The sequence below is a fragment of the Nycticebus coucang genome, chromosome 11 (genome assembly GCF_027406575.1).
Source record: "Nycticebus coucang isolate mNycCou1 chromosome 11, mNycCou1.pri, whole genome shotgun sequence".
In the NCBI taxonomy this organism is placed as follows: domain Eukaryota; kingdom Metazoa; phylum Chordata; class Mammalia; order Primates; family Lorisidae; genus Nycticebus; species Nycticebus coucang.
In genome coordinates this window covers 5908919-5924082 of record NC_069790.1, presented here as the reverse complement: position 1 = coordinate 5924082, position 15164 = coordinate 5908919, and the positions used below count along the sequence as shown (strand labels likewise).

The window sequence follows — 15164 nt, the reverse complement described above, 5'->3', positions numbered from 1 at the left end:
TAAACCTTACTTTATTTCAACATCCACATTTTCCTGATAAAAAGACTGAGGCATAAGCTCAGATCACTCACTCAAGTTCCCGTCATTCTTTAGGGGCAGGGGAGATGATGTGGTCTGTGGCTTCTCTTCCTGAGAATTGTTGCATCGCTGTGACCTGTGGATGAGATCCTACCTGTCCCCTTGCCCACTTGCCCTTCCTGACCCTTGCTCTTGGCCAGGGGAGACAGGACCCTCCTGGGGGAGCCAGAGACCTCTGCATTGGCACCACATCCAGCTTTTCACTTCATCCTGGGCTTGGCTGGCAGAGGCTGGATGCTTAGGGCCCTGCACATTGTCTTCCTGGTGGGAAACCTCCTGGGTTTCAGAAGGGCTTGAGGAATTACTCATGTGCATCCCATCCTGGCACAGTGACGCCAGGACAGTCAGGAGCTTGCCCTCGGTTGCCAGTAATTTGAAAAGCTTGCTTGATCCAGTTCCCTGCCTTCCACTCTTCCCTGCCTGGGCCTGTAGACCTCAGACCTCAGAGCTCCCTCAAGTCCAGTCCTTGTCTGTGAAGGTGCTCAGCAAACACTGCAAGAGGCCCCGACAGAACAGCAAATGACAATGACCTTCCCTTGCTCTTTCTGTGCATCCTAACAGAAGAGCCTGTGGCCCAGTGAAGCATCACTAAATTCATTTGTCAGTAGGTTACTAGCTGGAGGGCCGCCTGAAGGGGAGGTGAGCATTTGAGGGATACCAAAATCAGATTAGTGGGATTTAGAGTGTTTCTTGGCATATTTTAGGTACTTAATGAAATGTCCTTTGAATGGAATGAACTAATGTTTCAGAATGAGTATTTAAAAAATATATCTTTAATATGCATCAAATGTAACTACATAATATGCAGACTCTGTCCAGGGACTAGTTTCCCTTGATGCTATTATTTTGTCACATTTCTGATCGTCTTCTTTTTGGTACCGAGTCTCACTCTGTCTTCCATGCCGGAGCACCCTGGTGTCAGCCTAGCTGACAGCAATCTCATACTCCTGGGCTCAAGGGATTCTCCTGCTTCAGCCTTCTGGGTAGCTGAGATTACAGGAGCCCACCATGACATCCAGCTAGTTTTTCCTATTTTTAGTAAAGACAGAGTCTCGTTCTTCCTCAGTCTGGTCTCAAACTCCTGAGCTCAAGTGATCTTCCTGCTTCCGCCTCCCAGAGTGCTAGGATTACAGGCATAAGTCACTGCTCCTGGCCTCTGATTTTTTTCTTAATGAAATAAAAGAGAACAGATAAAACTAAACCTCTCTTCCAATCCCACTGCTTCCCCCACTTCCTTCCTCCTCGGGAGTAGCTGGTGCAGTGAAGTTGCTGCATCACACTCACGCACCCCTTTCTTCTTTTCCTCACCAGCCTATGTGTTTCTGAAGATCGGCGTTTACACAAAAACTTACACCATATATATTCTTCGCAACTCTTTTTCTGTTGATGATTTTGAGATTCATCTGTGTTGGTGCACATATTTGCTCGCTAATTTATAATCTGTTTAGCGTCCCATCTGGTTTGTACCAGCGTGTTTTTCTGCTCTCTTACTAATGGTCAGTTTGGATCTACTTTTTCCCATTACAAATGTTAGGGTTTTAGGATGTCAGTAAGTAGCAGCATGATATTTCACTTCCAAGCTTGAAACCAGCTGAGAAGTGACAACAGAGACAGATGAGTGTGCCTGGTTCAGACATGCAGCCAGATGACTTGTTGCAGGTGGATCAGAGACAGTTCTGTGCCTGGCCTGGGCAACTCAGAGCCCATCTGTAGGGGCAAGGCCTGCAAGCTCCCTGAAAGGAGGACATGTGTTCCCTTGTCCTGAGGATGAGCTGATGCCCACAGAGAGAGAATTAGAAGGGCTGAAAGAAGCTGGCTGCAGATCTTCTTTGAATGCCTCCCCATTACAGGGAGAAGTAACTGAGGGCTTGAAGACAGGAGAAAGCGTTTCTCTCACTCCTGACCCCTCCTTTGTGTCTAGACCCACTGGTATGCCAGCACATATCAGAGCTTTAATCACCTTCCTCTGCCACACAGCTCCAGTATGCATGAAATAACTCTCTCATTTGGTTTGCATTTTCCTTGATTTTCTTTAATGTATTAATTGACCATTCAGATTTCCTCTAAATGCTACTTCATAGACTTTGCTCATTTTTCAGTTCTTAAAAATCATATTTGATTTATAGGATTCCTTGCATATTATGGTTACTCATCCTTGGCAGTTCCATCTTAATAACTACAGAAACAAAAGCTAGCATTTATTAGACTTTGCTTATCTTAATCCATTTCATCCTCACCCCCAACAATCCCATGAGCTAAATACTGTTATTATTCCCAATTCAGTTAAGGACATGGCGAAGTAACAATACTGAGTCACTATCCCGAACTTACACCAAAAAAGGTGTGGCATTTGAACCCCTGCCAATTAGCTGCACTGTCTTTGCCCTTGTAACGCAGTATGTGAGCTTAACAGGCAGAGAAGCGTGGGAACTAGAGCTAGAAACCAGAGAAGTAAGTGTTGCCTGTGACTTGAGGGGTTATTGTTGGCTTTTGTTGATCCAAGTTGATCTCATCTTAGGACGCAAGGACCATGGCCCCAGGAAGCCCATCAGCTCACTGCACATTCCCTGGGCATGCAGATGTATTAGATGGATTTGGTATCTTTCCTCTCCGCCTATCCTCTCTGCTCCACCGCGGCACCCCCCTCACTGGAGTGCGGGTCCACCAGTCTAAAATACGCAGCTCCCTTTGGACACGTGTCTCCATCCTTCATCCTCTTCTCTTCATGGTCCTCCCCTCTTCTCCACCTGCACTCGTCCTCACCATCTCACTTAACCATATCCCAGGTCATTCTCTGCCCAGTCATTGAACCACATGACAACTTTGCCTTTAAAACTCTCACTATGCCTATAGCTCAGTTACTGCCTGACATTTTCTGCCATTTTTTTTTTACTTTTTTGCTTCCATATATTCACATCTCATCTCCTTAATGAGACTGAGCAGTTGAGATGAGTGACTTATGTGTTTCTTTATATCTGTCCTTGAGATCACAGGACCCAGTAATGCAGTAAGCTTTGCATTTGGTCGGTGGAGGGTGGACAGGTTGATGGCACAGCTGGGAGGCTGACCCTGGTATCATTCCTCTGGATCTCATGTGCGTGATTTTCATATCATGTATCGTTTGTATTTATCTTTCAAAAAATTGTTATCCAGTTGTTTGAGGAATATAAATTTTCAATTATTCCATATAATTTTTTAACTGTTCTAAGGAGACATACAAGATAACAGAGTTAAGTTTGTGAACTTTCCTAGAAAAAGCACTATATACCTTATTGCTGAATATCACTATGGTTACTTTTGAAGTGTCCTCTGGGGAAACTATGCATCAACACTAGTGCCTAGTCCACCCTTCAAAGCTATTTTGGAATTATTTTCAGGAATGGGCATCAAAGCTATCAGCGTATTACTCTTGATGTCCCGAGTCATTAAAATGTCTTCCTTTCAATATTTTCTTTACCTCTGGGTAAAGAAAATAGTCACGGGGGGGCCACATCAGGTGAGTAGGGAGGATGTTCCAATACAGTTATTTGTTTACTGGCTAAAAACTCCCTCACAGACAGTGCTGTATAAGCTGGTGCATTGTCATGATGCAAGAGTCAGCAGTTGTTAGCCATGAGTTTCAGTTAAGAGTTCCTGTTTCTCTATCAACGTGTACTTGATCTGTTATGCTTCTCACACTCAGCTGACTACTTTGACCCACAATTTTATGAATTTTTGCAATTATTTGTTGATTCTGCTCATCACTGGCCACGGTGATCTCTCTTCATCAGTGATTTTTCTTGCCCTTCAAAAAGATGCTTAGTCCATTTGTACACTGCTGTTTTCTACATGGTGTTAGCCCCATAAACTTGGACTAATGTGTCCCTGATTTCACTTTCATTCTTTCCAGGTTTAATGAGGAATTTAACATTTGTTTGTTGCTCTAATTTAAGCTCTCACATTCTCATGACAGTGCATAAAAACATGTAATGGCAGTGACCACCACCCAGCAAGACACAGCCACATGTCACCTGAACACAGTTGTGAGACACTCTGATAGACCAAGGTTATAAAACATTACTGAGTTGTTTGTACAGTGCTGCCAATGTAAGTCCTGGGTAGCAAGGTTGTGATCTTAGTTGTCAGAACCTGAAATGTGAATAGAGTTAGGTCTTATGGAATAGGTAGAGTGTGCTGTGGCAGCTGTGCCTGCCCCTCAGTTCAGAACTAGAAATAGAATCTTTAAGCTCTCCCTTCTGATCTCAGATTGCATATCCCTGCTCACTCTCCACACTGCTTTGTGCACTGTCCTCTCGTATCCCTTGTTTAAAGTCACTACTTCTGTGTTTATATCACTCTAGTGTCTATATCTTCTGTTCCATGTGTGGATCAAATGTGTGATTCAAATCTTTATCCCTCTCAATAGGGTGGATGTTTCCTGTGTGTGTGTGTATGAAATCCTTGAGTGGATCTTTGTGAAGTGATGAGCAATATTGCCTGAAGCAAAGCTGCAGATTTTCCTATGTTTTTCATAATATACTGTGCAGTTCCTTTTGGTTTCAGTGTGTTTCCAACCGTTTCTTTCTTCACTCAGTCAATATTTATTGAGCTCATTCAGCATTTTTCCATGGTGCCATCACTGTAACAATTATAGACACAGCTTAGAGATGGGTCTGACCTGTGGGTTGCACTGTATAAAGTTGGGCCTCGTTTTGTGCATGGTGGTGGGGATTAGGGACCCAGTGATAGAGCCTCATGCCTGAGTGGCCAGACAGGCTTCAGGGGGTCCCAAGACTTAAAGAATTTCAAGGAAGGGAAGGACTGGAAGAGGTAGGTAGGAAGAAAGAAGTACACTAGATACTACATATCAGCATTTCTTTGTTTTCACATTAGTCTTACTTTTTTGTCTTGTAGAATCCAACAATATGGGGGTTAGAAAAATCAATGGAACATCTCTACTGATGGAGGAAATAGCAAATGGGGAGAAGAGGTGATTTTATACTGACTACTTTTAATTGAGAAAGTTCTAGGCTTAAGTTTATTAAGCCTTCTTCTCTATGTTTAAGTTAGCCCCATCTATGAAAACATTAAAATTACTTGGGAAATTGTGCTAGGATTATCCTGCCTCCTGTTTGTCTGTTCTTGGGTGAGGATCTGCATACAGCTGGGAACTGCTCCCTTGCCACCCAGAGCCTGTGCGCTCCACAGCGGTGGCAGTCACAGCCCCACTTCTGCCGTTCACAGGAAAAGCTGCAGTCCTGATCGTGGTGACAGGACCGTGAACACAGGCAAGTCTTGCTTATCACAGGAAGACATGCTTAAGCTGGATTTGTGAAAAGCATGCTCACATTTTGGTGTACCTGGTAGAAGGTGAGGGCTATTGCTCTTGCAGCCTGTGGAATGGACATCCTACTTTCCACAGCGGACAGAGATTAGAAACATAGATGAGAGCAGGATTAAAATTCTTCCTGATTTCTACAGCATTTCAGAGCCTGGTCCTTCTTGTCGTTATAATGACTGTAATCACAGTTATGAAATTAAGCAAGGCAAAGCTTCTCACAGCTTGATGCCTAATTGCACCTGAGTTCATTAATGTCAAATATGTACAATAAAATATAAAGCTCCTTAAATGGCATTCATATGAGAGGGGGATCCCAACTTCTCTACCCTTTGCCATCATATAGATCTTTGGTTTATGAGCAAGTCACCTGATTTCAGTGTTATCCAGTAGCATAGTTCTCATTTTTCATTTAAGAATAGTTTCACGTGTAAACTGTGTGATCCACTCCCTACTTACTTATTTAGAAAGAGATTCAATATTTATTTTATAGTCCTTGCATATGATGTGGACATTGTGTAATTGCTGAGCATTATAAAGGTCAAACTAATTATGAGTAATTTTACTTTACCATCTAGTTAATGTCTTTACATAACCTTTGTCACATATGTCACAGTCACAGCTGTTTCATTGAAAAATTGTACCAAATTTGTTTTTCATTGCTGTGAATTTTGAGGGTGTATTTCTTAGATCCCTTTAGGAAAACTGCTGTTGGTAAGACAGATTCTCTGTGGTAACTGTGAAAGCAGCTTTGATACACGAGAAAGAACAGTGCGGTTGGCTCAGAGGCTGTGCTTGCAGAGGCAGATCTAGTGTGCACCCCTTCGCTACTCCTCTTCTCCGCCCTTGCTGTCATCTGTACTCTGCACTTCCCGAGAAGCGCTGAAAGTGGTACTCATGTCTCTGGCCCCAAGATTGGAATTAATGAATGAACAGAGAATGTCTCATTCTTACTCTCAATTCAAATAAACCATGTTCTTTTGAGCCAACAAAATTTTTGACTCCTTCTGGCACATACTAGGTACCTTGAGAATGGATTGAACAGATGCCCAAATGTGTTTTTAGGCTATGCATCTAAATTCTATCTATGCAAAACTTGGATTTGTTACCGGAAAATTGTGAAGAGTGGTATTTCTGTCAAGACGTCCTATACAAAATATAGGCTGTGATTTGCTAACAAGGAGTACTAGTGCTTTAAGCTTTGGTTACTCTGAGTTAAGTTCCTTTTGGGAAAAGGATTAGTTGGGAAGAGAGAAAAGTTTGTCTTGTGCAATTGGAAAAAAGTGCATGAAGTTCTGCTGCTGGTCGCAGACACATTGTAGATACACTTGAAGTCCTACCTTTGGTTTCCTCAGGGAAGCAGGAGCACATGCTGGCAGAAGGCTGCTTGGCACACAGTTGTCAGGTGAAGAATCTTCAGCTTGGCAGGTGCTTAGAATCAGAGCAGTAGCTTGGAATACGATCAGGTCCAGGGACAGACAGACCTTTGCCGTGAATCCTAGACACTGGTGCTCTAGCCATCAGTTGGTGACTGAGCCTGAGTGAGGGAAAACTGTGACCTAGAGTGCCACACTGGCATTGATGACTGGGTATGCAAGCAGGGCCTGTGTCAAGCTGGAACTGACGCTTGGATCATGAGCTGCAGGCACCTTCTGCTCCCTGGCAGCCTCTACCCATTGCAGGCAGTGGAAGGCACCGGCACTCTGCCTGGAGGAGTCTGAACAGGCAGCTGCTCTTGCTATGTACATGGCCATCCTCAGGCACCAAGAAGAGTCCAGGGCTGCAGTGGCTGTGGCCCAGGTAGGCTAGGACCTGAAGCTGTGAGAAGAGCAGGCCTGCGTCCCGCTGGGACTATGTCAAACTTCCCTTGAGGACATGAGGATTGGAGTCCAGTGGTGACTCTTCCCTTGCCATGTGGTGATGCTGAGCCATATGCTGGCTGCATCTTCCTCGGCTGGCTGCTGAGTTCACATGGGCACGGGGTTTTATGTTTGTTTTCTTTTTTTGTCTCAGCAGCATTCACTATGCTGTTACAGAGTTTAGTAGGGCACAGGCGCCAGCTCCAGCGATGTCTTAATGGAGGGCAAGCACCTGCTCCATCCATGCTCATATTAGCGATGGCTTCCCAGAGGAGGCTGCCTTGGATCTGGACACATGGGAGTTTTCCAGGGGGACAGGACAGTACGCGTGAGGCCTAGACAAGCAGAGGGCACAGCAGGATGGGCTCAGTGGGCTGGTTTGCAGGAGCAAGCCTGACATAACTTTTGCTTAGTAGGTGGTGGCTGGGCTTTGGGTAGCTGGGAGAAGCCTGGTCAGTGATCAGAGCCCGACACTGGGGAGGGGCTAAGGGGCCCAGCATGTGGCCCAAGCAGGACATCTGAGAGAGACTGCAAGCCATTCAGGTCTCACTGGGAGTTGGGTTCGTGAGCTGGGACCAGGGCTGCAGCCCCCCAACCTGTGGGAGATGGACTCAAACCTGGTGAAGGCAGAGTTCTGTCATGTGACCCAGGTCCTGAGCAGGGGTCAGGGATGAAAAGCTCTGACTTCAAGGGACTAAGGGCCTGTGAACAGCCTAGTGCCCAGTAGGACCAGCGGGACACATGGCTGGCATCTGAGGGAATTGGCACAGCTTTGCCACATGTCACCAGCCTCCCTCTGATGGGAACTGGGGCAGAGCTCAGCCTGGGCTGACAGTGAATAGGGCCCAGCACTGCAGTGGTAGAGGCAGGTGTAGGCAGCAGGGGTGAGGCCTGACAGGGCTCCTGGGAATGCTGATTGTAAATGCTAAACTCTGAAGTTTGAGAAGCAAACAAATCCCCAAATATGGTAAATACAGTCATACGTCATCCAATGATGAAGATGTTCTGGAAAACATGTCCTTGTGTACACATTCTGGAAATATACCCTTAGGTGATTTCCTTGTTCTTATACACCCAGATGGGGCAGGCATCTGCATGCTAGGCTCTGTGGTGTGGCCTGTCACTTCTGGGCTGTGCCCCTACACACAGGATCCCATGCTGCACAATGTCAGCAGCTGTAACACGGTGGCATTTGTGTATCTAAACATAGAAAAGAAACAGTAAAAATATGGCATTATAATCTTAGAGGACCACTGGTTGTATGTGTGGTCCGTCACTGACCAAAACATCTTTATGTAGTCCATGACTTTAGTTGAATCAGGATTTCCAAATATTTAATGAGAGTAAAACTTCCAATCAAATTTTTAATAAAACCACAAAACTTTAAGAAAGTAACAAGCTAGCCTGCCTGCGTGCATTTGAGCAGAGTCTGTGGCACAGATGTAGGGGACTCCAAGCTCCAGTGGCAGTAAGAACTGCTTTGTTTCCAGGCCAGTGATCTCTGCCCTGTTGGCGAGGGTGTGCTCCCTCATGCAGAAAGGTGCTGGGGAGGCCGACTGAGGCCTGCTGCCAGAAGGCCTGGAGCCTTCTGACGTTACAGTTGCACACTGTGCTCTGTGGCCCTCCCTGGGGACATGACATAGGGCCTAGTTTCAAGTTCCCAAACTGAAATGAGGCTTTTTTCCTCTCTCCCTGGAGTACAGCCTAGGTGAGGAGTGGATTCCAGGTAAAAAGACCCCTTTGTAGACTCTCACGCCCTCCACAGGGAGAGTTCTCCCCTCCCCTGGGGCAGGGTGTCCCCACTGCTAACATGTGATCCTACCACCTGGGCTTGAGGTCCTATGCCAGGATTCCTTACAGTTGAAGGCATTTGATACACAGTAAATCATGTCTCTTGCAACTCCAGGTCTCTGCTTTAATATGCAGAACCTTTTTCTCATGCTGCTTGCATCATCCCTTGGGACCAAGACCCCACAAATTGGGGGAATTGGTAGGAGACAGAAGGAAGTGGGACCCACAGGACACACCACTAACAAGGAGCAACATGGTTTATGGTAGGAAAAAAACTTTATTCCACCAAAAATACTTCTCAGAAACCTGCGTTTATGTTGGTTGTAAGATTGATTTTAACATCTAAGGCTGTATTGCAGAGCAGGTCAATATTTTGACTCGGCTTCTCTGAAGTTTTTCACTTCCCTTTCTTTTCTTTTTTGCCAGGTACGTGCGTGCGCACACATGCACACACACCCCTAAGACCTGCCTCCCAGGTAGGCTGACAGTGGTCTGGGGCCTCAGAAATAGGTATGGCTGACCCCACATCAAAGTTTTGCTTTTTGTACTAAGAGTGCATTCAGTGGAGATTCAGTTGTTAGTTTCGGCCTCATGTAGATACAGGCAGTATCTTTAAGAGTTACTGTGTTCTTTACCTTACACACAGCGTTTATATCTTGGGTGTGGGACACTCAGTTAAGCTGGAGGCCCCTGCCCTTGGGGAAGCTGGAGCTCAGCTGGACAACACGTGCCCCCATAGCCATTGTCTTTTAAATAGGAAATTTCCACCTCACAGTTTTTGCGTCAGATAGCTGGGACTACATATGCTGTTTCTGCTTTGCTCTGAGTCAGCCCAGATCAAGGAACCATTCCATTGGTGGTTCCTGGGAAATAAATCACAGTGCCCTGCAAGAGAGACACTGTGGGAGGACTCATGGCCAGGGTGCAGACTTTCTGGGAATGGCTGCTATGCTTGATCTGAGTGGCTTACGAAGGAGAGTTTAGGCTAAAGCTTGCAAAGCAAAGAGAGACAGATTGAAGCCCAGTATCTGGGAAAACACATCCTAACACTGTCCAGTGGAAAAGGATGAACAGAGGAGGCCTTGGAGGAGGGGGCTGCCATGGGCTTTGTGGTCAGAAGCCTCAGTGGGACAGTGGCTTGGCCTTTTGCAAAGGCCTGCCCCTGGCAAGCTGCCCGGTGCCTCTGCGTCTCAGTTTCCTCATCAGAACCAGAGTTTATTGAGGTGATAGTCATAGCTCCTGGCATAGGGCCTAGTTTTGAGGACAGTCACCCTTCTCCCCTCCCTTCCTGTCCAGCTGTCTCCTTACTGGGAGAGTTCCGTGTCGGTCAGTGTTGGCAGGGCTATGTGGAAAGGAGTGGGTAGGCAGGAATTCAGTACAAAGCTGTTATTTGTTTAATTTTTAAAGAAACAAAAATGCTTCCTTAAAAGAAAGCGTTTATTAAAGGAGCCTGATCTGGGGACCACTGACAAACAGAGCTGCTGAGACGCCCCGAGGCCGATTGCCCCGAGGCGGCTGCTACACCACGCCTATGGACGCACTTTGAAAACTGCTGGGCTGGATTTGTTTTTTGCTTTGTTTTGTTTTGTTGTTATACTCCTAAAACAATACTTGGGCATCTTCACAATTTAGGAGATGAGAAATGAGAGTTTGTGGCATAAGGCCAGCGGGGACCTGACCTGAGCGTGGCTTCTGTTGCAGGTGTCTCCTTGTGAGAGGTGCCGCTGCGAGGCCAACGGCGAGGTGCTGTGCACAGTGTCGGCGTGTCCCCAGACGGAGTGTGTGGACCCCGTGTACGAGCCCGACCAGTGCTGCCCCATCTGCAAAAATGGTAGGTGAGAGGCCCAGCGGCGGTGGTGCGGCTCCCGCCCAGCGCACGCTCCACTTCCAGGAGAGGGCGCAGCATGGGCGTGGGAGTCCAAGTGCGCATGTCCAGGCGCGCACGGGAGTCCAAGTGCGCATGCCCACGCACGGCTCACGTGCCCACGCACACGCGTCGTCTTCAGGTGTGGTCTAGTGCTCTGCCAGGCGCTCGCTATCTCCAGCTGCTGTCAGCTCCTTGTTTTATGGATGTTAAAAAGTTCTTCAGGGAGAAATTCGATTTCCACCTTTGAAGAGTGTCATTTATTTTAATTTAACTTTGTTTGTTCTTGCAAAGCTGTTCCTCTCTCTCTCCGAGACAAATCAAACATGCTGTTTGGGCTCATTTACTTTTCATTACTAAATGAATTAAACTTGGACCATAATTGAATATTTTTCGTAAGCGAATCAGGTAGGAAGGCAGCCGCCTGCATTCCCAGTGGGAGCCCCAGGTGGTCCGAAGCCTTGACTGCTTTATGAAAAAGGAGTGGCAGGATGTCCTGGATCCTGATTATCAAGGGAGGGAGTTTCCTCAGCCTGGGTGATGAGTGACCCTTCCCCCCGGGTTGCCAAGGAGAAGCTGATTGAAGAATGTGCATTCCTGGGCACACTGGGATGGAAAATTCTGGCTCCATAGAGCAATGAGACAGAGGCCCAGGAATGCCCTCTGCGTGTGTCTGAGTCTCTTCCCTGACAGGAGGGATCAGGCTTTCTTGGTGTTGCCTTGAGACATAATGCTAGTGTGGCAGCCTCCAGGGCTAACTTGAGTCATTGTCAGTCTGTCACTGTGGGTTGCTGGACCAGGGCTTGACAGCCATGCCACGTGTGCTGTGTCACTGGCAGGCAAGCCTGGTTCTCACGGGGTGTTCGTGGCGTCAGCATAATTCTGAGTCTGAAGACAGACCCGTCAGAATCGTGTGGGTGCTGAGGCACCACAGATACGGTCAGCCAGGTGTCCTCATCCACATTTTACCAGAAGATATTGTGACACTCTTGAGATGTTTTTTTTGTTTGTTTGTTTTTAAGGAAGAGGAAATGAAGTTACTGTTGGAAAAGGGTAGTCCTGAAAGAATAAGATCACTGTTAGCAATGTCACAGTTTGGCGGAATATGTCCAGTTCTCAGAAAAGAAGCAGACAAGAAAAAAAGCAGACAAGAGTCCAAGGGAATAGTGCGCTTTCTCTGTGGCTGGCTGGGAGGTGGAGGGAGGTCAGTGCAGTTTAGCTGCCGGTGGGAATCAGGAGCAGTGAGAGGGAGACGTTGGGGAAGGGGCAGGAGAGGTCGGCAGAGTCTCCCTGAGGCTGGCCGTGGTGTTACCTGGTGGTGGTGAGCACTCCTGAGGCGTGGGGTGAGGCTGCACATAGCCAGGTCTCTCCCTCACGCAGGTGGGTTATCAAGTGGCTTAAATATGGGTTGCTCCAGTATTTGGCATTCTTCGTATCCAAGGTATTCCATGTTTCTCTTGTTAGTTTTGATTGTAAAGGAAGTTTTGGGATTTGATAGCCAGGGAATCCTAGTTTGGATGTTTACACTAAATGAGAAGACAAGGTTTCAATTCCCGACTCTTTTGTGTCTGCTGTGTCCTCTAGAAAAATTTCACACCTACAAGAAAATTGAAATAACTGTACAGTGAACAACTGATTTAACTGTATACCTTTAACTCTCTCTACCTGTTGTGAACATTTTGCCACATTTGCTTTCTGTCTTTGCCCCTTTCTCTCTCGACCTCTGTGTGTGCATAACCCACACCAGCTCAGGGTGTGCATAACCCACACCACCTCTGTGTGTGTATAACCCACACCAGCTCAGGGTGTGCATAACCCACACCACCTACATGTGTATATAACCCAGCACCACCTCTGTTTTATTTACTGATGTGTTCTTTCCTATGAGATGCACAGAATAACTTCTACTCAAACTACCACAAACATGAAATCTACTGAGTAGGCACAAGAATTTTACAGCTCTTTTTGCCCTTAAGATTTATCTTATTTGGGTGGGGCACAGTGGCTCACTGCTGTAATCCTAGCTCTCTGGGGGTGAGGCCTGCGAATTGCCTGAGCTCAGTAGTTAGAGATCAGCCTGAGCAAGAGTGAGACTCCCTCTCTACTAAAAATAGAAGAACTAGCCGGGTGTTGAGGCAGGTGCCTGTAGTCCCAGCTACTTGGGAGCCTGAGACAAGGGATCACTTGAGCCCAGGAGTTTGAGGCTGCTGTGAGCTATGGTGACACCATGGCACTCTACCCAGGGTGACAAAGTGAGACTCTGTCTTAAAAAAAGAAAGAAAAGAAGATTTATTTTAATTGGAGTATTGAGTAAGAAAACTATAATTAGAAGTTATCTGAATTAGTTCTTTGTCATTTGTGGATATGTTAGAATTTATAAAGGTTTAAAATAATTTATTTGCTTGTTTCAACTTTTGTCATTTAAGATATAATTTTATTTTTTGAGTAAGCAAAGAAAGAAAATAAAAGCTATATTAATGCAGTATGCTCAAAGATTCCCAGTGCATTTTAATATTGTGTTGATGGTTTGGGGAGATGGTGGTTGCCCTGGTGATCCTCTTCCTTTACCCGCACTTTGAGAGGCACCATGGGATAGAATAGGCAAGATTTTTGTGGTGGCGCATGGAAGACTTTTAGAAGGAAGAGGAATATGTTTTTTAAAGCTTGATTTATGTTACAAAAGTAAAAGGCTTGATCCAATTATATCAAAACATCAATAACTTCTTATTTTGAAGAATCTAACTGAAAAAATTTCAAATGTGTCTAATCATGTATGTACTACTAAATTTTGCTTTATTCTCCAGATAGAGCATGACTTTCAACTATTTCTAGTTATAGGATGTTCTGCCCTTGACGGGGCAAATCAGGTTTGAAATTCTTAGTAGAAGAAAGCTGCTTGAAAAATAAAAACTGTTCCTATCACAAATGAATGCTCTGTAATAACTGATGGAGATAAATGAATAGTTTACAGTAATCTAACTCTGCCTCCACACACAAATGATGTTTTCCTGAAAAAATTATATGTCTGATATATCACAGATTAGAGGACATCAAAAATGGATGCTTTATGTGAAATTAAAAGCTTGGATAGACTTAGCTTGGGTGAAATATGAAGGTTTTAACTCCTGATCTCTGTAGACCGGCCTTTACACCTCACACTGGCGTGTCTTGACCTGTAGCATTAAATAGCTCTTTTCTCCGACAGAGGGAAATTACAGTTCAGTTGCCAGCTGCCAAAGTCACTTGCATCAAAGGAGTAAGAGTTGGAAACCAAGAATGCCTTGAATATAAATAAATGATCACCAATCAAATACAGTTTAATATATTCACTTTGCTGACTTGTGTAGATCAATCTCCCATGGTTTTTCTTTTGATAAAATGGATGTTTGTGTGGCACTGGTTTTTTTTTTTTTAATGTTTTTCCCCCACAATGATATAGACAGTGAGTATTATATTGACTTTGAAGAATTCAGTTTTTTCTCTAGTGATAGTTGAACACATCCCATTCAAGCCCTCCACCCCCTTTTTTTTAGCAGACGAGCTTGTCAGCATTAAGTAGCTACAAGGCTCCATTAGCAATCAGAAGACCTCCCTTCTGCAGGTGTGCACATCGTCTCACTTTATAGGCACAAAGGGAGAGAACTGATCAAAGAAGGATATCAGTGTTGAAATATGAGGGCCTGTGGGCACTGGCTGTGCTTCACAAAGGTGGAGCGGTACCCCATGGGAGGTGATGGATTCCAGAGGCACTGGGTATCAAGATTGTATCTCCCTCAATCTTTCCCTATTTGTAGTTTTATTTTTATAAGAAAGTAAATATAGCTGGTTTTGGGGAGGAAAATGAAAAACTTGTATACAATTTATAAGAGAAACACTGAAGCTTCAAATTATTAGAATTTACTTTCAAGAAAAATATGTGAGAAGCACTGAGAATTAGGCAGGGTTTAGTTTTGTTTGTTGTTGTGTATTTCAGAGAGCAGGATAAGATCATCCTTAACTTCAGGTTGGAGGAGACTGAATGGTGTGTGGGGGAAGGTGTGATTCTTATCAACATCCTCTCACAGAGAACAGCCTCCCCCCATATGTATGGACTCACAATTGAATCTTTCTGAAATTTTTACCAAAAAATTAACACCAATCATATGGAAACACTGTGTCGTTATTTACAGATGTCATGACTTTGGCCATAAAATCATAAAGGAATTTGTAAATTTGGAGTGAATAGTTGATATTATAAAGGTTGTTTAGTGAGGTC

At 45.1% G+C, this 15164-nt stretch overlaps 1 protein-coding gene across 4 annotated transcripts in view; it reads left to right on the top strand.

The window, feature by feature from the left end:
- VWC2 (von Willebrand factor C domain containing 2) overlaps nucleotides 1-15164 on the top strand; it is a 145084-nt gene that overhangs the window by 16596 nt on the left and 113324 nt on the right. For all 4 annotated transcript variants that reach the window (XM_053553738.1, XM_053553741.1, XM_053553740.1 and 1 more), the window contains exon 3: nucleotides 10747-10876. In XM_053553738.1, coding sequence (XP_053409713.1) covers nucleotides 10747-10876 — 130 coding nt within the window. The remainder of the gene's footprint in view (nucleotides 1-10746; nucleotides 10877-15164) is intronic.